Source organism: Mizuhopecten yessoensis, unplaced genomic scaffold (assembly GCF_002113885.1).
Source record: "Mizuhopecten yessoensis strain PY_sf001 unplaced genomic scaffold, ASM211388v2 scaffold1011, whole genome shotgun sequence".
Taxonomy (NCBI): domain Eukaryota; kingdom Metazoa; phylum Mollusca; class Bivalvia; order Pectinida; family Pectinidae; genus Mizuhopecten; species Mizuhopecten yessoensis.
In genome coordinates, this window is record NW_018403833.1 from 219,042 (window position 1) to 246,766 (window position 27,725).

The 27,725-nt window shown below is 35.8% G+C and overlaps 1 protein-coding gene across 5 annotated transcripts in view; it reads right to left on the bottom strand.

Annotated features, from left to right (window-relative positions):
• Window positions 1–431: 431 nt before the first annotated feature.
• Window positions 432–27,725, bottom strand: part of LOC110456192 (S-adenosylhomocysteine hydrolase-like protein 1) — a 115,879-nt gene continuing 88,585 nt past the window's right edge. For all 5 annotated transcript variants that reach the window (XM_021506787.1, XM_021506781.1, XM_021506806.1 and 2 more), the window contains 12 exons: window positions 19,732–19,857; window positions 14,720–14,896; window positions 14,065–14,111; window positions 12,415–12,478; window positions 10,915–11,003; window positions 9,945–10,015; window positions 9,518–9,612; window positions 8,823–8,921; window positions 8,008–8,076; window positions 7,321–7,399; window positions 6,770–6,890; window positions 432–4,844 (listed from right to left, as the gene is read on the bottom strand). In XM_021506787.1, the coding sequence (XP_021362462.1) occupies window positions 4,838–4,844; window positions 6,770–6,890; window positions 7,321–7,399; window positions 8,008–8,076; window positions 8,823–8,921; window positions 9,518–9,612; window positions 9,945–10,015; window positions 10,915–11,003; window positions 12,415–12,478; window positions 14,065–14,111; window positions 14,720–14,896; window positions 19,732–19,857 (1,044 nt within the window). In that variant the 3' untranslated portion in view covers window positions 432–4,837. The remainder of the gene's footprint in view (window positions 4,845–6,769; window positions 6,891–7,320; window positions 7,400–8,007; window positions 8,077–8,822; window positions 8,922–9,517; window positions 9,613–9,944; window positions 10,016–10,914; window positions 11,004–12,414; window positions 12,479–14,064; window positions 14,112–14,719; window positions 14,897–19,731; window positions 19,858–27,725) is intronic.

Here is a 27,725-nt window from a genome sequence, read left to right on the forward strand (position 1 = left end):
CAATATGGTGTGTTTAACAGGGAGGTGAATTAAAAGTTAATCTAACAAATATGGTGTGTCCACAGGGGATTGAATTAGAAGTTAATCTAACCAATATGGTGTGTCCACAGGGGGATGAATAAGACAGTTAATCTAACCAATATGGTGTGTCCACAGGGGGATGAATTAGACAGCTATTCTAACCAATATGGTGTGTCCACAGGGGGTAAATTAGACAGTGCATCTAACCAATACGGTGTGTTCAACAGGGAGGTGAATTAGACAGTTAATCTAACCAATATGGTTTGCCAACAGGGAGGTGAATTAGACAGTTAATCTAACCAATATGGCGAGTCCAATATGATGTTGAATTAGACAGTTAATCTAACTAATATGGTTAACACTCATCTATGCACATATATTTAAAATCAAAACAAAAACAGACTTTATTGCTAAGATTTTTTTTATTCTTTCCATATTTTTATGAAAGTATTCCTCAATTTGGACAGACCAAACAAGTGATGATTCTTAAGTAGCCTCCAAAACGAGTACATATGAAACGACCACATCCATAGGTCATGATCTGTGACTAGTAGAAATAGGAACCAATCAAATTCAATGTAACAAATCACTGATTGGCTCAATATACATCCAATGTAGTTATGTCCGATAAAGTTGAATCGTGTTGCTATTAAAACAAATCTTCGGTTTGAATCCAAGTTTGAATTCAGTGATGACATCTGCATTAAGAGATGTTCACCTAAATAACAAAGTTTAAACATTCTGTTGAATAAAAAACAATGGAAAAATAACACTCGAGTGACAAGAAAAAATGATGGTTGACAAACCTATAACTACCAGATTTTTACAGGTGATGTATCTTTTTGCCCGATTGGCTTTGTAAAAGGATAACTAACATGGCTGTTGGGAAGTTAAATGCAATTAACAAAGTAAATTTATAGCTCAGAAAATCTATAACAAAAAATTACAATATTAAGGTATAAGTACCAACATAAAAAGGTTGCCTACAGTTTGTCAACACAGACATGTAATCAACCATAAATGATGGCAACCTCAATCTGAACTCGGCAACCTCAATGTGAACTTTGAAAGCTCAACTGAAGATCCTTTGATTGCCTGTATAATGTGTGGGAGGGGTGTATGATATTATACCTTTAAATATCTCATATTCTTGAATGTCAAAAATAAATTTGTTAACAATAACAGATTGGATAAATAAGACTTAACTGGCCATTTAATTGGTTCACTACTTTTCCTGTTAAGTGACCGAGCTGCACCAAGTTAGTTGAGTAAGGATCAAAGCATGGTGGTCCAGTAATGTGTTCAATTGTGTAGACTTTAATTTTCTCTGCCTGCAGTTCCTTGTCAACACATTAAAAAAAAAAGGTTAAAATACAGGCTGTTCTAATCACATAGAAGACAAAAGACAACGACATTGGTCTAGCATAAATCTGATGCAAGTATGCAATATTGCCATGTTGTACCATCCTTTTGGCCACACGCACACATCCACACACTGAAACAATCTCAATTTTTTGAGAAGGGCATCAGAAAGGGTACTTAATCAAAGTTTGTACAAATGAAAACATTTCGGCACTTTTTTAGTTCTCAAAAGTTGTTAGGGGCAGGAGCGCCGACTTCTAAAGAGATGGACCAGTGGCTAGCTGCCTTGCAGTGCTCCTTGCCCCGTTTAGGGTCTGTTCTTAGTATACAAGCAAAGTTCCTAGTACATAAAGTCATGTACCTTATACAACAAAATCAATATAATTCTTAGTACACACACATACATGTATATATGAATCACATAAAGACTGTAGTTCCAAGTACACATGTATTGTTCCCAGAACTCATGTACAAGAATATCAGTTGTACTTTTTTGCTGGAATAATAAAGTTTAAAACAGTCACGACATCTTGACGCCCTACTTTCAAATACTAGATATATAATGAGGCATTTAAAACAAACACATCTCAACATGCTAGCATGAAGATTTCTCTTGAGTACAACGCTAGAACTACCATAGGTAATCATATCTCATCACTATTTACAGGTAAACTAAACGCAGTACATATATATACATATAAGTATATAATTTTTATCTTGAAAATTCCAGCCAATCTCGGGTTCTGAAACATTTACAAAATGTACATATTCATCAATTTTTATACAATTGTTTTATTCTTTTTAAATAAGCAATAAATATAATTTGTACTTAATATTGACATAATTCTTTGTTTAAACCTGAGATTTCCACTATACTCGAAGCTTTGAATATAAATCAAACATTTTTTCTTAACAGGTGTACCAATGCTAGAATCACACATCAATCAAAATTCATTCTGATTTTTTTCAAGTGTTATCAGTAATATTATATGAATACAAGCAGAATTCAAATTTACAATCTCCAGTTAAAATGATCCAAAAACAAAGTATATTAACAAAGAAAGATGAAGGAAACATTTTAGAATATCTCATGTGGACACTGAAGAATTAATCCATTGTGATTTTTTTTATAAATGATTACAACCTCAAAATAAATGTAACGCTAGGACTCTCTCCTGTCTCTCAACAATTAGTCTTTCTTATTCAAGGGGAACAACTCTGGATTGATATATTGATTAACTCATTCACCCCTGAAGCTACATTCGTAGTCTTACAATTCAAAGGTTGTGACAGCGCATTATGAATTTCAGGGGTGAATGAGTTAATGAATAGTAATAAACCCCTTTTTTCATTATTTTTCATGGGATTGGTTTTGCCAGTACTTAAATAACTGTGAAGACTGCAGTAAATTTTTGCAGTTTCAATTTACTTAATTTTGCTTAATATTTTGTTCCTACCAATAGACAAAGGTAATAGAGCTACATCATATATGAAAGCAGTCAAAAAATTTCTCTCATAATCAGAACAAGTAACGAACTTTCAGTATTGATTCAATCCACAGTAATATTAAACACACTGACGTGAATGACAATCTACAACAGACCTAGCACAAAGTAATACACTAAGGTAATTTTAAAAATCAATGAATTTCAACAAATTTATACATCAATATTTTATCACAAATCTCCCTCGCACCTCTAGCACCTAGTCATGGAAAGAAACAGACAAACATCCTAAGCCTGTTGAGTTACTCAATACCTAATGTATTGAGTAGAAGTCAAAGAACTTTTTACAAATTGTTCTTTTTTGTAATACCATTGATATGAAAATAACTTTGGATAAATTGATACGTCTTCATTAGTTGATGCAAGTAAAATCAAAAGTTTGACCCCACACAATATTTTGTTTTAATCTTTGAAATAAACAAAATGGGGTTCCATTAACAGAAAAAATTGATATACATGCATATGGTGGTAGAACTGTTTAAGAATTTATTTTCTGTTTTGGAATTTGTTTCCCCCCTTAATTTATGACACTTTATACACAACAGTGTATTCCATAATACTTTTCGGATTGCAGAGTTATCTGGTCTTGTGAGCAGGTATTGATTGTTACGTCATTTGTTTGTGAGAGTGACGTCATCAATTTTTGAGAAAACGACGTAATTTTCTCACACACACCAATGAGGTAACAATCAATACCTGCTCACAAGAGCAGATAACTCTGCAATACGCAAAGACGGAATAGGCATATATGATAGTTTGCACAAAAATCTAAAAGGTTCCACAAATGTTGGTTCACTATTACATTACCTGTACGTATCAGTCATCTGTACAAATGAAAATATGACAGTGAACAGTGAAACACAGGTCAACAAACATTAAATCTATGTGCATTTGGAAATTTCTGAAGTTAATTCTCTCAAATTGTCCAACAAACTTTGACAGATGATATGCAGTGCTTTATTAAACGTGCTTTATTATTAGAGTATTTTTGATATTCACAAAAAATTCTAAATGCCTGTTCGATTACGTAAACTCTTTCATAATAATTTAATTTAATGCCGCAAATTGAAGTGTTTGATTGACTATGTATAAACAAAGCAACATCAGACAGATTGTCAGTGTCGTAAAATCTGAACGGACTATAAAAAAAAAAAGGTTAAAATTCTGCATAGCCCATCTCATAACTAAGTTGTATATATACAGCTGTGGGCTTCCTCTCTTATGTAAAAACATGTTTTTTATTTACAGAACAACATATTAATCCATCACCTAATAAGATATAATTTTAACATATATAATAATTTTTGCTGATAATTTAAAGCTACAATCTATGTAAGAGAAGTTGAAGCACAAAAAATGGTGGTTTTTACCGTAACATAAACTTCATTTACTTTCACAATGGTACTCAAAATTTCATATCAAAGATCTACTGATACAGTTGAACCCGGATGATTATCATGAGAGTTTTGATCTGAAATTATTTTAATATTTAACAAGTCTGATTGTACAGAACATTCTTATGGGTTTGCAACGTATTATTACGGACATTCTTTAAATTTCAACAATTTTTTTCAAAGAAATTGCAATAAAATGTATAGACACCTTACAGATATCAACTCTCATAATTTCATATTAAATTTCAGGTAAAACATTACAAGTATGCTTGATTATAACATTTCATTATACGGCAGACAACTTTGATAATTTATTTGAATTATCATAAACAAAATCAACATCATTATTTGAAATCATGTTCATCATTAAAAATCCCTATTAACAGGCTCTTTCTGTGCGAGTTATCCTAACAATTACAGCGTAACCATGACGACAGTAACTGGTGATTTCCTTGCATCACTGTTGTCATGGTTACTTGGAATGCCCACTTCCTGTTGTGTGATCGTGACGGGTTGTCCTGGAGTCGTGGAATGGTGATGATGTTGCGTAGGTTTTCAGTATCTGTAACAAACATCAAAGATGAAGTTTAGAAGCAGACAATACAAATAATTACAAAGCCTTGCATCATTAAAACAAAACAGTCAAAAATGTCTGTAAGATGTTCATTTCCCCCTCAGCCATGTTAAACTTAATCAGCTTTTTGACAACTTTTTTTATCAATTGTAGAAAGTACACTGTAATCTAAACTGCTGTCTGTTTCAACAGAATAAACTATTCTGTGTGTTGTCCAGTTTAGACCCTTTTCATTTTAAGATGTATATGTACTGTATATGTTTACTGTAATCCATTTTATATAAGTTAGAAGTAAGTTTGTACTAGAAATCTATTTGCAGATTTAGAATTTCTGAGAATCCCAAAGTTCATTCATGGTTTTATCTAAAACACTGTTCGGGTTTCAAGATGTAGGTGACCTAATACTATAAAATCACCTGTTTAAGAAAGAAGTTTTGAGATGCAGAGAAGCATGTTAAATAAATGTTCCTGAACGTGTTCTATTACAGCCTTGACCAATTTATAGATGACACTTGAAAGGTACAAGATGACACATGCATAGATAACACTCAGGGGATTCTCATTAAGAACAGGATCTAATTAAAAAGGGGGAAATAACTCCAATAAATCGGTCATAATGTGTAAGGTGGCATACAACCTTAATATATAATTAAATAGGCACAACTTAGTAGCATAAGTTAAACAATAGAATGCATGGGTCCTGGTAGTTATATTACCTTACATGCTGGTGGATGTTTTGTTTAAACTTATAACCAATAAAAAATATAACTAATTACAATTGTGTAAAAATGTAGGTGGGTGTGTCCTTCATAAACCTCTGCACACCTGTAGTTTATAGACAGGTATATTCTGAATACTCAGCACAGATATGGGAAACAAGACTTCAGTGTGACCAATTTTTTAAGGTGGACCAGATGAAAATACTGATATTTAATATTAGTACAGTAAAATATTGGTATTCCAATTTAGTATTCCAGTACTGAATTGCCCAGCGTATCCTTACATATCAAATCAAGACTTCATTCCCATCAAGGAGGCATCTGATAACAACACTACACAGACTTTGAGCTACATAAGTGTACATCCCTAGTTTTAATACATATCCCGCTGTACTTTGACAATAACAGCTTGTCTGGTATATGGTGTCACTAGGTTAAAGTTCAAGATGATGGGTTGTAGCACCATGCAAAGTTGATATATAGTCAGATATATCTTTTGAGGATGCAGTATAACAAACATTTATATATATACATATGTTGGGGGCACTGGTGGATACACTGCTGGTATGTCTCGTGTCGTACCTCATGTGTAGACCATCAAATTTTCCGTGATCTAAAGCGTCCCGGAATGAATGAACCATATCATGGAAAGGTTTTAATCAGACTTGTAAAATTGCATTATAATTATCACCAGCTATTTGATGTTGAACTTCTGGTTTCTAAAATTTCTGTTTAATTTATGAGTTATCTCCCTTCTTTCAGTCTGAAAAGTTTGTCGGTAAAAATGTTATGTACATATTGGCTACAGCATTTACAGGGATTAAAACCAAAGGGGGAATAACAGCATTTTATAAAAAATACTTTCAATTTCAAGAGAGATGTTTCAGATAATATTTACCTGGTATGCATAATTTCAGACTTTATCAATTTCGAGTTTATTACTGTCCATTTTTCTCTTAAGAAAACCACAAAGCAGATTTTTCGACGAACATTTGGTAATTATGGTCATGTGGAAAAAACCCAAATATCCCTGCAGAGTGGCAAAACTGCCAGGTTATGAAAAAGCAGAAAAATTATATTTAGGATTGAAGCTATGGGAAACCACTGATGACTTTTTAAGGCTTTTGATATTGGTTACAAGCTATTGTCTTGTCCTTGATCCCCTGAATGGCCAGCTTGACCAGCTGTCAGTACCTGTAGTAGTTTGGCTTGAATGGTCCGGTCTTGTTGAGTCCCAGATACTTTGCTTGTTCATCATTGAGTTCCGTCAGGTGAGCATCAAACGTAGGTAAATGGAGACTGGCCACATATTCATCTGTAAACACCAAAACAGAAATTTATTAAAATTTAGAAATATGTAAATATTTTTTGGGCTAATATACCAGTAATTCATTGATAAAGCAAATATTGTATCAGTATTGCTCTATCAGGATACATTTTATGTTGCAAATAAAAGAAAGCTAGAACTATAAGCCAGTGGCTAAACTTGAAATTCTCCCAACTCAGCTAACATATACTACATGTGGGCCCTCTTGGAAAAAAAATCGTTTGTTGAAACAATATGCATGATAGAATCTTACAACTATAGATGATAGTGATGAACCCTTTACAGATTTTCCAGAATTGTATGTAGGGGAGGGGTGGGGGGCACCTTTTAGAGACCCAACAACCCACAAAATCTTAAAGATATTCAATATCAGGAATGGAAGGCAGATCACTGCAATGAACCTGATCCCTGAACTTACCCATTTTCTTTGGTAAGAGGTAGACATCTTGCTTGTATCTGCCAGCAGGAGCATTGTATAGCTCTATCAGAGCTAGGGCCTGAAATACAACACATACAGGTGGCTCAGTTACTTAAATAAAGGATGACCAAATTATAGGTGAGATGGATTGAAAATCAAACAAGAGACATTAGTGAGACAGGGAGTTTAATTTAATCCATCCATACACCCCAAGGATCGGTATGGTATCAAACAAGAGACATTAGTGAAACAGGGCGTTTAATTTAATCCATCCATACACCCCCAGGTACGGTATGGTATCAAACAAGAGACACTAGTGAGACAGGGAGTTTAATTTAATCCAGCCATACACCCCAAGGTCCGGTATGGTATCAAACAAGAGACATTAGTGAGACAGGGAGTTTAATGTAATCCATCCATACACCCCAAGGTACGGTATAGTATCAAACAAGAGACATTAGTGAGACAGTGAGTTTAATTTAATCCATCCATACACCCCAAGGTACGGTATGGTATCAAAAAATTCAACCATGGATAAAATCACATTTAGTCATCAAGTCCTAAATTTTAGTTTGATTTCATTTCCCTTAACACTTGACCATAGCAATCTTTGATGTTATAGAGAGCTACAAGATAGAGCTGGCACTGGGCCTGGTAACACACCTGGCCACTACCTCATTAACTCACCTGAGTGCCAGCGGTGATGGACACCACAAAAGAGGGTACACTGGAGCAGCTGAGATTCACCAGGCGACCCTAAACACAAACGATAACAGTATACAGGCGACCCTAAACACAAACGATAACAATATACAGGCGACCCTAAACACAAACGACAACAATATACAGGCGACCCTAAACACAAGCGATAACAATATACAGGCGACCCTAAACACAAACGATAACAATACACAGGCGACCCTAAACACAAACGATAACAATATACAGGCGACCCTAAACACAAACGATAACAATATACAGGCGACTCTAAACACAAACGATAACAATATACATAACTATTTAGTTTATAGAATATTTACACACTGTGAAACAATGAGTCTATTTTGGTGTCAGCAAAAAAATTGATATAAATCGAAAAGAAATTTCATGGGAAGTAAAACTTGACCCCTCAGATAATCAGACTTCAATTTGTAGCCAGATCAAGTTGTAATTAAGTTTTAACTTCTTCTTGGCTTAATTTACATATCATAATTAGTTTAAACAACCTATCATTTTATCAAAATCCCGATAAACTCTAAATGATGTAAAACAAAGTGATTCCAAAGGTTCAAGTTAACCAAAATGACTTTCTGATAAAAGTTATCCTAAAAGAATAAGTTCTGATACTCAAAGACAGATGTGCTTAGCTATATATTATCAATAAATCGATACTAGTGAATTATCTACACCAACATATAATGTGTCTATGTGTGGTGTGGAGACAAAAGATAACGGCCCATCAGCTGCTTGGTACAGGTGACAGACAATGCAGGGCCCCATACCTCAGCCAGTAGGATAATTCTCTTGCCGTCAGGCCAGATGATGTGATCGACCTGTGACCTGACTTTCTCCCAGGTTAGATCCGGGGTTCTCAGACTTCCCTGAAACATTAATTCATTTTGTTTTAATCGAAACATCTAAGAATATATTATATACAAAAGTGTTTAAACCTTCCTTATCTTCAGATGTCTGTTTTCAACCCTAACAATGAACGTTTCATTAATACTGATCTAATTTTCAAAACATTCTTTTGAATTTCAGGCGACATATTTGAGAAGCATTATCATTTTGAATTTTGATTTACACTTTCATTTCAATTTTATTTAATCTTTAAAATGACTACATCCTGATCATGAGTGGTACACATCTTACGTTCATTAATTGAGGGTGCCTAGATGTATGTGGTTTTACACCTGTGACTTCACAGAATATCATCATTGTGCTAATTAGAAACACAAGTCAGTCTGTAGGGTTGTGCTTTTTAATCAGCTTGAGGGCAACATCCTACATAACTGGACTAGATGTAAATAAGGTATCATTATCTTTATAATGTCCAATTCACAGGTAGGTTAGAAACACTTTAACATCGGTAAAATACAGTGTGTTCACTCATTAACCCCTGAAGACACACTTGAACCCTTCCAATTCAAAGGTTGGAATAGTTCATTATGAATGAGTTAATTCCATTACTACCTACCACATCTATTTCTGTGTTGGAGTGTCCCATGTTACACACGATACATCCAGTCTTCATGCGATCCATGAAAGTACGTGTTACTACATTCTTATTTCCTGGAAAATGTAGAATAGTTGTCAATATAACAACAGCACGATTGTTGGAATTTATACTGAAGGGACCTTGGGTCCAATGTAGGAAGAAATATCGACAAAACTATAAAATTTAGAATAGAAAAATATCAATAGATTGCAAATGAAAACATGTTATCTGTGTTAACACATTAAAAAGATCTAATTTCATGATATGTCCTTTATATGACTTTTGATTTCTTGTTTAACTCATTCACCCCTGAAGACACATTTAAACTCTTCCAATGCAAAGGTTGGAATAGTTCATTATGAAATTACAGGGGTGAATGAGTTAATCTTCTGGAGTGAAATCTTACCTGAGCAAGTAATGAGAATGTCGACTTGTCGACAAACCTCGTCAAGCCGCACCACGCGGAAACCGTCCATGCTGTCAACAGACCAAGCAAAAATACATTATAGACAATGTCTAACAAATTATATATTTCTTTTAGCATTCTTCGAAAAGCTGGGGTCAGTAACATGGGAAAAAAGTTTTATACTCTATTGTTTTGTAAAACACCAACATTTCATTGATCTTTATTTATTGAAATATATGTGTTTTGCAGATGGACCATTGAATTTATTATATTAACCATTGAGTTTATTCATATGGACCATTGAGTTTATCTATATTGACCACTGCATGAGTTTATATATATTGACCATTGAGTTTATCTATATTGACCATTGAGTTTATTTATATGGACCATTGAGTTTATCTATATTGACCATTGAGTTTATTTATATGGACCATTGAGTTTATCTATATTGACCATTGAGTTTATTTATATGGACCATTGAGTTTATCTATATTGACCATTGAGTTTATTTATATGGACCATTGAGTTTATCTATATTGACCATTGAGTTTATTTATATGGACCATTGAGTTTATCTATATTGACCATTGAGTTTATTTATATGGACCATTGAGTTTATCTATATTGACCATTGAGTTTATTTATATGGACCATTGAGTTTATCTATATTGACCACTGCATGAGTTTATCTATATTGACCATTGAGTTTATTTATATTGACCATTGAGTTTATCTATATTGACCATTGAGTTTATTCATATGGACCATTGAGTTTATTCATATGGACCATTGAGTTTATCTATATTGACCATTGAGTTTATCTATATTAACCACTGAGTTTAGTTATATGGACCATTGAGTTATTTATATGGACCATTGAGTTGGATTATTTAAATGGAACACAGAGTTGGAGTTCTGAGACAGACCATTGAGCTGGGATGTTGAGGCATACAGAAGTTAGACTTACCATGCCTGGAGAGCACAGATCGGGTCAATCTCCGTCACCATCACACTACAGCCGAGTCCCTTCAGGGCCGAGGCACAACCTTTTCCAACCTGGAGCGATATGCAAAAGATAAGACGAAATGTAACACTAAAATTATTTGTGTTACAACAAGGAATTAAAGTTGGTGCTTGTGAACAAGGCTATACTTCAAACATGTGAATGTTATTTGTTGAACAGACAGACCCTGTACCAATACCAGGTTGACAGTGTAATGTCAATTTTCAGGACAGTCACCCGTACACTTTTTGCTGTACACATACTGTACAACTAATTTGAATACCACATCAGACAGAAAACCAAAGAAATCGGACTAAATTTAAAGCTAATTATCTTCTTTTTTTTTTTTTTCATGCTTTGAACACTTGTAAAACATTTAACTGATTCACCACTGAAATTTGAAAATGAACTATTCCAACCTTTGAATTGGAAGAGTTCAAATGTGCCTTCAGGGGTGAATGAGTTAAACATTAAAACTACAGAGATCCTAGAAGAAAATGTGGCTTCACAAATTACTAGCTATGACTATCACAAACCCCTGTATTAGATACAAGCTATTATTTACTGTTACTTATGGCCGACCAGTACTGTAAACCAGGACACTTTCATCCAGTCCGATATTGGCCCTTCACCCACCCCTGTATTAGATACAAGCTATTATTTACTGTTACTAATGGATGACCAGTACTGTATTCCAAGACACTTTCATCCAGTCCAATATTGGCCCTTCACCCACCCCTGTATTAGATACAAGCTATTATTTACTGTTACTAATGGCTGACCAGTACTGTATACCAAGACACTTTCATCCAGTCCAATATTGGCCCTTCACCCACCCCTGTATTAAATACAAGCTATTATTTACTGTTACTAATGGCTGACCAGTACTGCAAACCAGGACACTTTCATCCAGTCCAATATTGGCCCTTCATCCACCCCTGTATTAAATACAAGCTATTATTTACTGTTACTAATAGCTGACCAGTACTGTATACCAGGACACTTTCATCCCGTCCAATATTGGCCCTTCACCCACCCCTGTATTAAATACAAGCTATTATTTACTGTTACTAATGGCTGACCAGTACTGTATACCAGGACACTTTCATCCAGTCCAATATTGGCCCTTCACCCATTCCATGTTTGTCCAGTGTTAATTTCGCCCTTCACATGTCATTACTATATGGTATGCTGTGTACTAATATTCACTGTCATGATAAATTTGCCCTTGGTGAAAAGGCCAAAAGATTGAAGTTAAACTACATTGAAGATTTCCTGGTCTACATTTTGTAAAGCAGGTCATAATTTATCTGTACATCAAGTCGCCTATCATGACCTTAAATACTAACAACTTAAACATTTCTCATCCGATACCCACATATCTACATGTCAATCATTTTGTTGTCTTTGACAATGTCATTGACAATTTCCAATGACCTTGACCTGATGACCTTGTCAACTCACCTCGCCATATCCACAGACAACCACTTGCTTCCCTCCAAACATGACATCGGTTGTCCTCTTTAGTCTGAAATTGACAAAATCCTCACATTATCAGACAGTTATCTCCCCTGAGTCAATTATCAGATGGTAATTTGTCTACAAAACATTCCTCATTATACATGATATAGTTAATAATCCTCCTCCCCCCCCCCCCCAACAGATCAACTCGGTAACTTTTTGGTAAACTTTGAGGATCTTTAATCTCTTAATCTGGTTCATGAATTTCTTGACCTACTTCTCAATCTCATGATCAGCTTCTTAATCAAAGATCTTTTTACTCATCTCAGGAGAGTCCAGTATTATGAAGGGTACAAGAAAATAGAATTGAGCTGATTCTACAGTATGGAGTACTTCTTACTGATGATCACTTCAAATTCAAAGGTTTTTACAGGAATACCCCCGGTAGTATGGTAATCTGCTTAATTTTCACAAATATTTTACCTATTGTCTGAGAAACTTCTTGCAAACTTTTTTTTTATTCATTCTACTTATATATGTGTCAGTAGTATGTTGTTCATATATACTAGGTGTACTATTTGATGTGAAGTTGAGATTGAACCTAATTCTGACCAAATGTCAATCTCATATTAATCAAACAACTTGTAAATTTAGTAAAAAGACATTGTTTGAACTTGAGTTGTAATTGAACCAGATTTTATCACAAACCTAATGTTGCAGCCATTTATTTCTTAATCATGATGGTTCTTCCGACATAAATTCGCTATTCACAAAATCTATTTTTTTTATAACCGATTGGAACGATTGGCTGAAATTATAGGCCATGTACAATTCTTCTTTTTGATAAGTGAAAATTCAAATAAAAGTTCAGGAAACTTTGATCATAACCATTTTTTGTAAGTCTCAAAAATTTACTTCATATTCTATTACCAAACTATTTCTATTTTATCTTATCATTATTAAGATTAAATATTTTCACATTCCTTACAAAACAATGATGAAACTACATCAGAACTCGATAACGAATCCTGTAATTGCCAGTTAAGCGATTGTTCAACACTGCAGCACTAGGAAGCTTACATCTGGTACACAGACATGTTACGGTGCTATTCATTCCTGTGACCTTTATAAAGTACATACTGTCACGTTTTTCAGGCCTTGCTATCCTTCCTATACCCTTCATATCTACTGCCACTGACGCTAGTTATCTGTTTACCATTTTACAGAGATGCCTTGGTGGAAATCTCAGGTATACACATGTTACAATGCTGCTGTGTACGGTACAGCCAGACACCTCCAGTGTATAGCCTGCTCCCATCACATACCACAGAAATATCTCCCAGTGCAAATGTGGTCCCCACATCATCTCTTTTACAGGTGTGTAAGGGATATATTGTAACTACAAGGGGATATATATTGTAGCTACAAGGAAGCTCGTTATAACAGACTTTGATGGTCTTTGTTTTAGGTAGTGGTTGTTCAATTTAACACATAATTTCCTATCCATTTTTCAATGTAAAAAAAATTATTGAGTTTCTTAATTAAACAGGGATTCAAAAGAATCATTTAAACTAGTTTACATGTAGGTCACGTAACATTGAAGGGAAGTAACTCTGGCTGTCAGTTAAAAAATGCTCTACACAAAATACTTACGCATCAAGGATGGATTCTCTACAGCTGTACAGATTGTCAAATTTGGTCTGCAATGGAAAAATAAATTTTACAAAATCTAGTGTCATTTTAGTTTTTTAGTAATTACATAATGTAAATGGACAATTTAAAATCCCTAGAGTTATCTGAACAAGTTTTCATTAATATTCAATACTAATGCCATTATCTTAATTTGAAGAATGAAATGATATATAATATATATACATCATTATCAATATAACATGTAATTCATTGTATAGTAAATTGATAGCAAATTTATTTAACTTCAAATTATCTGAATAAACATTAACAGGAACAAAAGGATTTCAGTAAAAGTTGTGAGTAGGGTAAATTAGTGTATTATGCACATACTTAAATCAATGATTTAAGAAACCAATCTCCCGCCCATAGCAGTAAACTTCAGGAAGGTATAAATTATTAATCTATTAATTAATGCTGGTAATGAAAGAAATGTACCCATTGCCCTTAATAACAAAGGAAATGTACTGACTGACCTTGATGATAAAGAAATACAATGATTGACCTTGAAGGAAAGGTAATGTACCTAATGACCTTGGTTATGGAAACAAGGTGTGACAGGCCTTGGCTATATATAGAAAAACCTTGACCTTGGTGATAAAGTGATGCCTTGACTGACCTTGGTGACTGAGTCGTTGACATTCATTGCGGGGACGGTCAGTTTACCCGACTTGGACAGTTGGTACAGACGATGGACACCGGTCACGCTCTCCTCCACGATACCCTTGATCATGTTGAACATGGCCGGATAGCGCTTCAGCATCAAGTGGGTTGCATCTCCACCATCATCCAGGATCTGAAGGTCAAAGTTTACACAATCAAACCTCTCAATTCAAAGTTCATAATCTTGTCTGTGAAATCTGTATATAAACTAGAATAGGAACACGGTCTGATGGAATCGGGAATTGTAAATTTGACTTGAAAATGTGTACATTTTAGAACTACAATAACTTAAAACTCAAATAATTTTCAAATGATTGTCCTTGTGTACATTCTATAGAGTAGTAGAAATATTCGCTGTATTTATATTCGTGGTTCCATAGCAACCACAAAAACAACAAAAGTTCAAACATAACGAACATTTCATATTATACTGTACATAACACAGGAAAATTTCTGTTTCTTCTTCTTCAGCCATTTGCTGCGTCAGACCTCTTAGATATGAGTGCAGTTATTGTGTCATTATATATCAGGGGTCTCCATGTAAATCTTTCCTTTGTTAATATTTTGCTCTAGTTTTATCGTTTTTAAATTTGAATAATGTTTTTGTTAAAACTTCTGTATTCCCTTGTTGTTTATTGTAGATATTCAAATATGAATGTTGCATTAATTTCAGTACACCACAGCCAACATATAACAGAATCAAGGCTGTTTTCTTTTGAGAAAATCCTCAAAAACACCTTTAGAAATTACCCCACATTTCAATGAGGATATGTGTGTAGCACCAATACCAGATGGCAACGTTATCCTACATCTACTTCCGACCATTTTTATAATGCTACCATCTGTCTGACAAAATCTGGCATTATAAAAGCAAAATGGGACCCTCGAAACCTATTGATGGCGAGCGAGGAAATAATTCCGATCAATATGCAGTTGGATTGAAATGCTATTCGCATGACATTTAAAGAAATTTGCTACAAAAACATATACAACACCCATTCATTGTACAGAACACATCCAACCCAGCCAATATCTATTGCATATGAAATGTTCCAAATGTCTATTGCGTTGATGATTTTGGTGTGTGAAAATGTAATTTGGACTCAAAACTTATCGATCTAAACTGCGAAATGTATGTTTGCAGTGCAGCGCGCTGATCACTTTCAAGTGTCACTTTTTTAATCATTTGAAGCCAATTTCATGCTAGCTTTTTTGCAAAGATAAAACTATGACCAAATTTGCAAGTTAGTTACAAACGCAACTGGGATTCATGTCGGACAGATATTAGGAAAAACCATTAGCGATATCACTAAAGCCTAGTTAACTTCTACGATTTCCTACCATCACCGATGAGAAAAACACCTGAGCGTGTACAACATGCAGGTCTAACGTCCAGCTCTCTATGTGAACGCCACTTAAAAGGACCTGCTCACAGGCTTGCGTGACAATACATCACAATGCTTATGGATACTTCATTGATGTAGGAAATAGTAAAATCGCAATCAATAGCAACTGGCATGCATAATAAAATGTTCAAGTTGGCTGGAATTCACAATACCTAGATGTAGAATATCGAAGTCTATCAGTATCTCTCACAGAAAAATCCATTAACTGTTGTTGGGCCGGTAAGAATCAAGTCCCTTGATGATAACGTACCAGGTGATCATGAATAAAAATCAACCTATAACATCAGCACTGGCAGTGTTTATAAAAAGGGGCTGTAATTAATATTTCTATCAGTATAAGAATCTTTAATCCCAAGTGACTAAATCAAACTATTATACTGCATATCTTAGCAGGGAATATAAGTATTTTGTAACTCCCAATTTATTGATACATCATCTCTTCTGTAGAGTTATCTTCCCTTGTAATGTCATTATCCCCTGAAGAGTTATTCTATAAGAAGTATCCTATATATTAGAGTTACCTCCCTTACAGAGTATCCTCTCCTGTAGATTTATCCTCGCTTGTATAGTTATCTCCCTTATAGAGATATCCTACCCCCTAAAGTCTCTCCTGTAGATATACTACTCGCTTGTATAGTTATCTCCCTTATAGAGATATCCTACCCCCTAAAGTCTCTCCTGTAGATTTATCCTTGCTTGTATATAGTTATCTCCCTTATAGAGATATCCTACCCCCTAAAGTCTCTCCTGTAGATATAATCCTCGCTTGTATAGTTATCTCCCTTATAGAGTTATCCTACCCCCGAAAGTCTCTCCTGTAGATATAATCCTCGCTTGTATAGTTATCTCCCTTATAGAGATATCCTACCCCCTAAAGTCTCTCCTGTAGATATAATCTTCGCTTGTATAGTTATCTCCCTTATAGAGTTATCCTACCCCCTAAAGTCTCTCCTGTAGATATAATCCTCGCTTGTATAGTTATCTCCCTTATAGAGATATCCTACCCCCTAAAGTCTCTCCTGTAGATATAATCCTCGCTTGTATAGTTATCTCCCTTATAGAGTTATCCTACCCCCGAAAGTCTCTCCTGTAGATATAATCCTCGCTTGTATAGTTATCTCCCTTATAGAGATATCCTACCCCCTAAAGTCTCTCCTGTAGATATAATCCTCGCTTGTATAGTTATCTCCCTTATAGAGTTATCCTACCCCCGAAAGTCTCTCCTGTAGATATAATCCTCGCTTGTATAGTTATCTCCCTTATAGAGATATCCTACCCCCTAAAGTCTCTCCTGTAGATATAATCTTCGCTTGTATATTTATCTCCCTTATAGAGTTATCCTACCCCCTAAAGTCTCTCCTGTAGATATAATCCTCGCTTGTATAGTTATCTCCCTTATAGAGTTATCCTACCCCGTAAAGTTATCTCCCTTAAAGTTTTATTTTATTTTGCTATGTTCATCATCCCCTGTATCTTTCTCTTCAGTTAATTTCTCAGCAAAGCTAGCTGCAAAATGATCCATAAAATTAGGGTACAAAAACTCCTTTTGATTTCTTAAGAGGGTAAGGCCTATTTTCTTTTTTCATAGTTAGATGTTAGATGATTAGATGCTATAATCTGCCCGACCATGTCTGTATCTAATGTTATACCCAAGTTAATAACTAGAGGTTATTCAAGACAATCGACTGCAAAAACAATTATCCTGAGCCTTTTTTCACTAACACAGAAATAGCTGGGAAATTCTATCAGCAGTTGATGTGTATCTAGTACAGCATTTCTTCCTAATTACCAAACTGGATCTACCTAACTTGAAGGTGATCTGGCAGGCCAGTTATTGTTTGTATGTGTTTACAGCACCAGTCCAATAATAGATAGATCGGCTTGGTGAGAGATTGGAATTCGCTACTACAGTAGTATTATACACAGCTAGTGAACCTCGGCTGTCCCTAGAGGGACCACAATAAACCTGGGGTGACAGAGCGATGAAATGGTGCTGATATGACCATGTAGCAGGCAGTAATCACAGTATGGCATACCTGGTCCTATAATCAGGGGATAGTGTTAAAAGGCAAGATGTGTATTGCCTCTTCAGAGAGAAAAACACTTCAAAGGGGACAAATCCATATGGGAAAGTGATATATTGATTGAATAATAAAAAGTTGTGAGTAGAGGTCTACAAAGAGAGAGCTCCACAGTGCAAGATGGCTGTACAGGGGGAATAACTCTAAAGGAAGGGAAACTAAGGCTGGGTGTATAACTCTACAGGGAGACAGCTCTACAGGGCAAGATGGCTGTACAGGGGGAATAACCCTAAAGGAAGGGAAACTATGGCTGGGTGTATAACTCTACAGGGAGACAGCTCTACAGGGCAAGATGACTGTACAGGGGGAATAACCATAAAGGAAGGGAAACTAAGGTTGGGTGTATAACTCTACAGGGAGACAGCTCTACAGGGCAAGATGACTGTACAGGGGGAATAACCATAAAGGAAGGGAAACTAAGGTTGGGTGTATAACTCTACAGGGAGATAGCTCTACAGGGCAAAATGACTGTACAGGGGGGACTAACCCTAAAGGAAGGGAAACTAAGGCAGGGAGTATAATTCTACAAGGCAAGATGGCTGTACAGGGGGAATAACTCTACAGGAAGGGAAACTAAGGCTGGGTGTATAACAGAGGGTAGCTCACTAACTCTATAGGGCAAGATGGCTGTACAGGGGGGATAACTCTAAAGGAAGGGAAACTAAGGCAGGGTGTATAATTCTACAAGGCAAGATGGCTGTCCAGGGGGAATAACTCTAAAGAAAAGGAAGCTAAGGCAGGGTGTATAACTTTAGAGGAGATGCTTACTCCTCCTCCCCCTATCAAATTAACATGGGTTATATTCTTAAAGACAGGCTAACTTTATCTGACAAGATAACTCCTTAGGGGAGATAACTCAACAGGAGAGGATAACTAACCCAACACGATAACTCCTTAGGGGAGATAAGTCAACAGGAGAGGATAACTAACCCATCAAGATAACTCCTTTGGGGAGATAACTCAACAGGAGAGGATAAAATTACTATAACCCTCAAGGGGGAGGGGGTATAGGAAAGGCTAACTTTACCTCATAAAATAACTCTCGTTGTGGATTTCTCCACAGAAAAGACTTTAACTTAACTTAGCAAGATAATTCTACAGGGAGATAACAATTTTGAAGAGGCTTTAAACTTAACTCTGCAAGATAACAGGGAGGAGGGTGGAGGAATAGTTTTCATGTTTTCATACTTACTCTTCAGGGGGTATACTCTATGTAAGGGAGGTAACTCTTCTGAGAGCTTCTAACACTAAAGTGAAATAACTCTACATAGGATGATACATAAGTTAACGAAAAATAACTCTAACAGGAACATACCTCTACTGGAATGAATAGCCAAACAGTCCTTTTATAAGGACTTGTGCACTTATCGTAAATGTATATTCATGATAAAGGACTGGATACCCTAGTGATCTGTCATACAAAAGTGGCCTCTTTGTGCTAAGCGACCCTGTCTATCAGCGACCTTGAACTGCACACTTACCATATTAGGCTGCCAGCCATCAGTGTTGATACACTTGTCAATACACCACCAGAAGTCCTCCTCTGTCTCGCCCTTCCAGGCGAAGATAGGGAATCCAGCCTCAGCCAGAGCTGCAGCTACCTCATTCTACAACACACAAATCAAGGAGGTCAGTAGAGGTCACAAACAAATCAAGGAGGTCAGTAGAGGTAAGACAAATCAGGGAGGTCAATAGAGGTAAGACAAATCAGAGAGGTCAATAGAGGTAAGACAAATCAGAGAGGTCAATAGAGGTAAGACAAATCAGGGAGGTCAATAGAGGTAAGACAAATCAGGGAGGTCAATAGAGGTAAGACAAATCAGGGAGGTCAATAGAGGTAAGACAAATCAGGGAGGTCAATAGAGGTAAGACAAATCAGGGAGGTCAATAGAGGTAAGACAAATCAGGGAGGTCAATAGAGGTAAGACAAATCAGGGAGGTCAATAGAGGTAAGACAAATCAGGGAGGTCAATAGAGGTAAGACAAATCAGAGAGGTCAATAGAGGTAAGACAAATCAGGGAGGTCAATAGAGGTAAGACAAATCAGGGAGGTCAATAGAGGTAAGACAAATCAGAGAGGTCAATAGAGGTAAGACAAATCAGGGAGGTCAATAGAGGTAAGACAAATCAGGGAGGTCAATAGAGGTAAGACAAATCAGGGAGGTCAATAGAGGTAAGACAAATCAGGGAGGTCAATAGAGGTAAGACAAATCAGGGAGGTCAATAGAGGTAAGACAAATCAGGGAGGTCAATAGAGGTAAGACAAATCAGGGAGGTCAATAGAGGTAAGACAAATCAGGGAGGTCAATAGAGGTAAGACAAATCAGGGAGGTCAATAGAGGTAAGACAAATCAGGGAGGTCAATAGAGGTAAGACAAATCAGGGAGGTCAATAGAGGTAAGACAAATCAGGGAGGTCAATAGAGGTAAGACAAATCAGGGAGGTCAATAGAGGTAAGACAAATCAGGGAGGTCAATAGAGGTAAGACAAATCAGGGAGGTCAATAGAGGACACACAAATCAATGAGGTCAATAGAGGTTGCATACAAATCAAAGAGGTCAACAGGGATCACACACAGATCAAGGAGGGCAATAAAGGTCACATATATATCAACAATGCCAATCAAGGTCACACATATATCAACGATGCCAATCAAGGTCACACATATATCAACGATGCCAATAAAGGTCACACACAAGTGTTCTTTATAAAGATCAAAAACAGTTCTTAGGTACATTGTAGCCACAAACATAATACAGCTGACAAAGGTCACAACATAAGAACAAGTCTCTTATAGCTGTTACAGACCATGTATTAGTCAGTCAAGTTAGGGGAGTAATGTAGTAATCACAGTCATCATAGTCACATAGGTCATGTGGAGGTCAAACAGGTCATGTGGAGGTCGCAGAGACCATAGCATTGTCACAGGTCACATAATGGTCAATACAGTCATTCATGTAGTGATCGCAGAGGTCAAGTAATGTCAGAGGTCATAAATGGCCAGAGGTCATGTCGTGGTCACAAAGAGCAAGTAAAGTCAGAGCTGCATCATAAGTGGCCAGAGGTCATGTCATGATGGTCACAGAGGGCAAGTAAAGTCAGAGCTAATAAGTGGCCAGAGGTCATGCCATGATGGTCACAGAGGGCAAGTAAAGTCAGAGCTCATAAGTGGCCAGAGGTCATGTCATGATGGTCACAGAGGGCAAGTAAAGTCAGAGCTGCATCATAAGTGGCCAGAGGCCAGAGGTCATGTCATGATGGTCACAGAGGGCAAGTAAAGTCAGAGCTCTTAAGTGGCCAGAGGTCATGTCGTGGTCACAGAGGGCAAGTAAAGTCAGAGCTCATAAGTGGCCAGAGGTCATCTCGTGGTCACACAGGTTACATGAGATCTTAATTTAATATAGTCACAGAGGTGATGAAGTCACAGCTAACATTTAGTAGTCAAAAGGGATCATAATTATAACAGACAGGTTACCTATCAATTACATCATAGGTCTTAGATACAGTTGTCATAGTTACTATGTTCACAAACCTATAAACTGTTTTAACACACTGAATAAAATGGACACAACTGCAGAAACTGCACACATTTTGGCACGTACAATAAAAGGATATATATAAAAGCTGCATCTGAAACATACATTTATGCCAAAAATCTTAAATCGACTTTCCCCAACGAGTACATATTGCAGATTAATATAAAATATAGAAATGATTATCCCAGCACAAAATAAATCTGAGTCGGGGAAATGTTTTTGCATCACAGCAAACGGCAGATTGGATGGAGGCTGTATAACGAGATCTCCAGCGAAGAAGAGGTAACAACATTGATTCGTTAATGACAGGTTCCTGTATCCTTTATTCACAATCAATGCTATCCAATCAGCACCAATGATAGTACCAGACTCATTCCCTCCGAACACTAAATCAGTGCAAAACACCAGGCCATGCCTTAGGCTCGCATCAATATATCAAGGTTTCTTTTCAATTATAGGTAATTGATGAATGTAGATCATCCGAGGCCTGTAAGGTTTAATAAAATGTGTTGCCATCTCTAGGGACTGACAAATCTTTGACCATCAATGACACATAGAAATGGTGACCACAAGAATGTTAAATGTGAACTGAAATAACACTAATTGCAGAAAGCTGACCAACATAAAATGACCTACTTTCGTTTGCAAAGTCAAGACACACTTAGAATATGCTTGTATCTGAAACCGTTATATTATTGCCTTATAAATTCTTTGCTTTTTGAACTTGAAAAGTGAATTGCCTGCTATTTAATTTCTCAGCTGGCAGAGTCTAGTGACACATGACATTGCATGAATTCTTTCTTCTTTCTTGGCAAGTGCTGACCCAAAAGGGATTGCTCAGGTCTATTCATAGAAGCCAAAAACAGTCTTTTGTATGACTATCTAGCAACATGTTCTTTGAGGAGAAATATAAATCAATGACAAACATATTGATAAATTTTGGGTAGCTGTTCCAGATTCTGCCCATCGGAAGTTTTATACAAGTATTAGGTATACAGATTGACAGGATCAGGTTATTTGTGGCCATGATAGAAACCCGTCTAGCTTAGCTACAGCCACATGCTCTGCTCTCATAATGGATACCAAAGGCGCACGGCAGTAAATCAAGTTCACAGATACGTCATCAATCACCCAAAAGACAAAAATTCCATGAAGAAAAACAACATAATTCAGAAATGTGGTCATATATCATTGATTACAAAATGGAAACTAATTTCCTTCAGCAAAAATTTCATTATATACATCCTTATTAATTGATGACAAATTCGGTTGTTTTGAACTCCATCACATACATCTATTAACCACATGCACAATCGATATGGATTGCAATGTATCGGAGAAATCCGTCTTGATATCAGCAGATTGTGAGGGATACAGGACACATATGTTAGGAAAGTTGGTTGCTGTTTCCCATTACCTCAAATATAGGCTCCCTTGAGTGTCAGAGAATTGCACAGCTGGAGCTGAAAAGACCTACCAATTATGCTATTCTTGTTAAGATGGAATGTCCCAGAAATCAGTATTTTATCTCCAGTAAAAAGACATCTCTCCAATGGGGATTCCATCTCTGCTCCTTTTGATGAGATTATAAACAGCTTATAAGTATCCTTTCACTTTTCTACAACAATGCTTAGAACAATATTGAAATGCTCTAACTCCCTTAAAATAGGGTCTACAACCTTAGCAAAGTGAAGGGGCTCTCTACCTTAACATGTACGAAGTTATAACACTGTAACCATGCTCGCCACCAACAACACTTGTAAAACCAAAACAGAATCTCAGATAATTAAAAGAGGATTATTTGACAGAATTTTGACTAATTAGTGAAATCAAAACTCACAAAGTTGTTATTTTCACCGATAATTATCAGAGGAGTTCTGGGGACTTGTATCAAATTTTAGAAATTGAGAATTAATTAAGTTCTTCATTGATTTAGAATAAAACTAACTTAAAAGATTTCAGATGACTTGTTTTTAAAAATAAGTTCAAAAACCAAAGGATAGAAATTATTAATAAAGAAGAAATGTCATGTAGAAAAGTTCATGTAGCACAAAAAGCAAAATGCGTAATGTTTCGATGACAGGTATGAAATGTACTGTCACCTCCATCAGACCTGTTATAGAGACAATGGGAACATATTAACAAGACGTCATAGAGACAATGGGAACATATTAACAAGACGTCAAAGACACACTGGGAACATATTAACAAGATGTCAAAGACACACTGGGAACATATTAACAAGATGTCAAAGACACACTGGGAACATAGATACATGAAGCAGGATGTCACAGAGGTAGGAAACATCACAGACTGAATCACAAGTATGTCAAGGTGTCAACCAGCAACTGTTTCAGTCCATGTTGTTGGTGACATTTTACTGACAGCTAAACAGCTGCAGGGTATCTGTAAATTTCGTAAATAATTGGTTTGACGTTCCTCAACTAATGCCTTGTAACAGGCATATATAGGGACACAGGTGATTCCATGTTAGAAGCAACCTTATTGATTTACTGGCCGACAAACCTCATACCTAATTAAATTTGGCATGCCTGCATTTTCTTAAAAGTTGTCACATATGATTGGTGTCAGTGAGAGAGTTGGTGATTGTCATTGATTAGGAGCAACAGCTACCCACACTTGATGCTGATTTAATTGTTTATCAATTTATTAGCCACCTTCCCCTCCATCCATTACCAAGATACTATCCGACACTTAAATACCATAATGCCAGTAATTATCGAAAGCAAGTAGCCATTTAAATATAGTAGAAGAGACCTGGTTTTGGTGATTATCAGTTGGTAAAATCAGAAATACATCAATGGCAAGTTTCCTTATAAACAAAATTATGTATATATAGTTTGAATTTAATTTCTAGATACTAAACTTAACTTCTACTTGAATCATATTGTTAAGGGTATATATATACCATGCCACCTAATGTGATGGGAATCTCCTTTTCTAAAGAGTTCCATCAAAACAAATTTGTAATAAATACTTTAACTTCTATGTCAGGTACCATACACCCTTAAAGAAGAAGAAATGTCACAGACAACCTTTGATAGTCCAAAGAATGATAGATGTTTCACTGTATCAGGCCTTGTTCACGTTGATGTTTTTAATTCTGGTGTCAAGACAGCATGTATAGGCCTTGAAATTACCAAGCAAAGTTTATTAGTTTGATTGAAACAAAACATAAATGATGCTGTAAGGGGTCAAATGAACCCGCATAGAATATAAAGATACTTTCAGTATCCTAACTTATACTTATAAACCCTCCACAATCACAGAACAGTAATCTTCGCTATTATTCTCCACTTTTTGCAAGACCAGCCAATAGAAGCTTTAATTTGACAATGCTATTTTGTCCTGTGCCCTTTTATATTTAACCCTTTCAAACCTATGTTACTTTAGAAGACTCTACCATGCATTGATCTGGATGCATTCATTATAGTCTACAGTGTTGAAAGGGTAAAGGAGATGTTAGCTCAACTCTCATGAAAAACAAACAGATAATTTAACATTTCAAATAAAATCTCAACACCACAATGTCTATAATGCAGTACCACAACGTCGGATGAAAACTATTTCAGAAAATATCCTGGAATAAAATTTGACTATGGTTGTGTGATGAAACTGTAGATACATTTGAAGTTTTCAATTTCAACAGTTTTGAGAATGGTCTTTTGATAACACTTAAAATTTGACAGTCTGTAATAATCTAGCTTTAAACAAGTTTTTTTTACAGCAAAGTGCCTGGATTCCTCATATTTCATACTTGTTAATCTCATTTAGACATGAATATGACAGCATCATTTCAACATTTCTATAAACAGTAATGTTTCCTTGTTTTATAGCGCGACGCTAAGTGGCGTATGAGCACTTACAAGTGTTTATAACGTTCACCGCATTCTGAGCGACAAGCTGATGGCGTCTCTGTCAATACAGACTCATCCTCTGTCTAGGTGAACACTTTCCAGGTAATCTGTTTAGCTGACACTACAACACCGATCAATCAGGGACGAAATACCAAAACAGTCCCTTGTCCGAAATACACGAAACTTCGATGACAATTTGTGTCTGTGCAGTAATGATCAGAAATGGGCTTTTTCCTGTGTGATGATAGAATGTTAGTTAGCTGTCCATGTGCTTTTTTCTCAAATTTATGAAGTGGCGTCAGCAACATATGCCAGATCCGAGTTCTAAAACTCCTAAAGCTTGGCCACAAACAGAAGGGCTAATGTTACTTTGTTTAAATTCAAAGCCAAAGTTCAGTTTAATCCTAAACCTATGAAATACGTCATTTTGTCTCTTTTATACCTTACAGAGGCGTTAACAAGAGTACCGCGGGGCGGAACAATATACGCCCGTTGAATGCCATTTAGTGTTATATACTCTCTTACATTGAAATAAGATCTGCATCATTCTAAGAGTGGTTAGCTGACATGCTATAAAAAATGTAGGAGAAAATCTCCGGACATAAAATCAAATACTGAAATGAACAAAGGGCAATTACTTTTGCAAAAATCGTAGAATCAAAATTCTTCTAAGGGTACCACAACTTTATATCATGATTATAATGTATACTAAGTTTCGAAGAGATTCGTTGAAAAATGTAGGAGGAGATCTCCGGACAAAAAATCAAATACTGAAATGAACAAAAGGCAATAACTTTTGGAAAAATTGTTGAATCAAAATTCTGTTAAGGGAGCCACAACTTCATATCATGATTATAATGTATACCACGTTTCATAGAGATCGGTTGCAAAATGTAGGAGGAGATTGCCGGACAAACAAAAGTTTACGCCGAACAGACGACGCCATACTATAATTCATACTCCCGTCTTTAACGGGCGTATAAAACAGGATTTAAATACCTATATATTCTCAACAAATAAATAAACAGAAAGAGAATTTTATCAAAATTTTATCATCAATTTCACATATGATATTTGCAACCCTGAAACTGCATGAACAGGAGCAGATCCTGAATTTCAAACATGTTTTTAGACCAATGAGTCAAACAAAATGTTATACGCATAACTTTTATTTTCATTTAATTGCATATCAAAATCCTTGTTAATAGGAATGTCAGGAAACATAGGTGATTAACTGTAAAGCAGGATATTTCCATGGGGAACATGATTATCTATATTTTCACCATTTCCTTAATGATCGCAAAAGATGTGATCAGCGGAAAAAATACAGCATGCATACAAATAAGCTGTGATAATTAGCTTCATAATCGTAATTTCATCGCGGGAGAGCAGACATGCATGACAACGGCCTACTTGTTAAGTTACCCTCTATATACAGTTTGCTGTAAGACTACATGTAACATCCAAAAACATCAGCAGCATAACACATTATGCTTACTTTGCAAACACAACACGGACCACTGGCAATACAAAACCCAAAGACCTTTAACATGAATGTTTTAAAAGGAGGAAGGAAAATCAACTTCTAGAATTTCACTTTGGTTGTAGATGAACACAGGCTCAGTAAAGTGTTGTTATTTCCAGGGAAATTCTATTAACGTTCTTTACTTATAACGTAAATGTAAGCAAATGAAATTAACTGAACCATTTGGAATTTTTATATATAATAATGCAGAGCTAAACACAGACAGTGCTTTTTCTCCACACAATGTGTAGTATTTGGTCCCATGACATTCGTTGTGATGTACGACAGTCAATAATTTAAAATTGATTTTCTGAATTTTGTGAAAAAAATTGATGCCTCTGCCTGACAATTACAAAATCTTCTCAAATAACTGAAAAATAAATTGATTACACTACACAACAGCAGACACTTTTTATATTCCCCCCTTGGTAGAAGTCTTCTGTCTTCTACAAATGGAATTCTACACTTCATGTGTCTAGGATGACTAATACTACATATCTGACACCCAAACTTTTTTTTTTTTTTTTTTTTTTTTT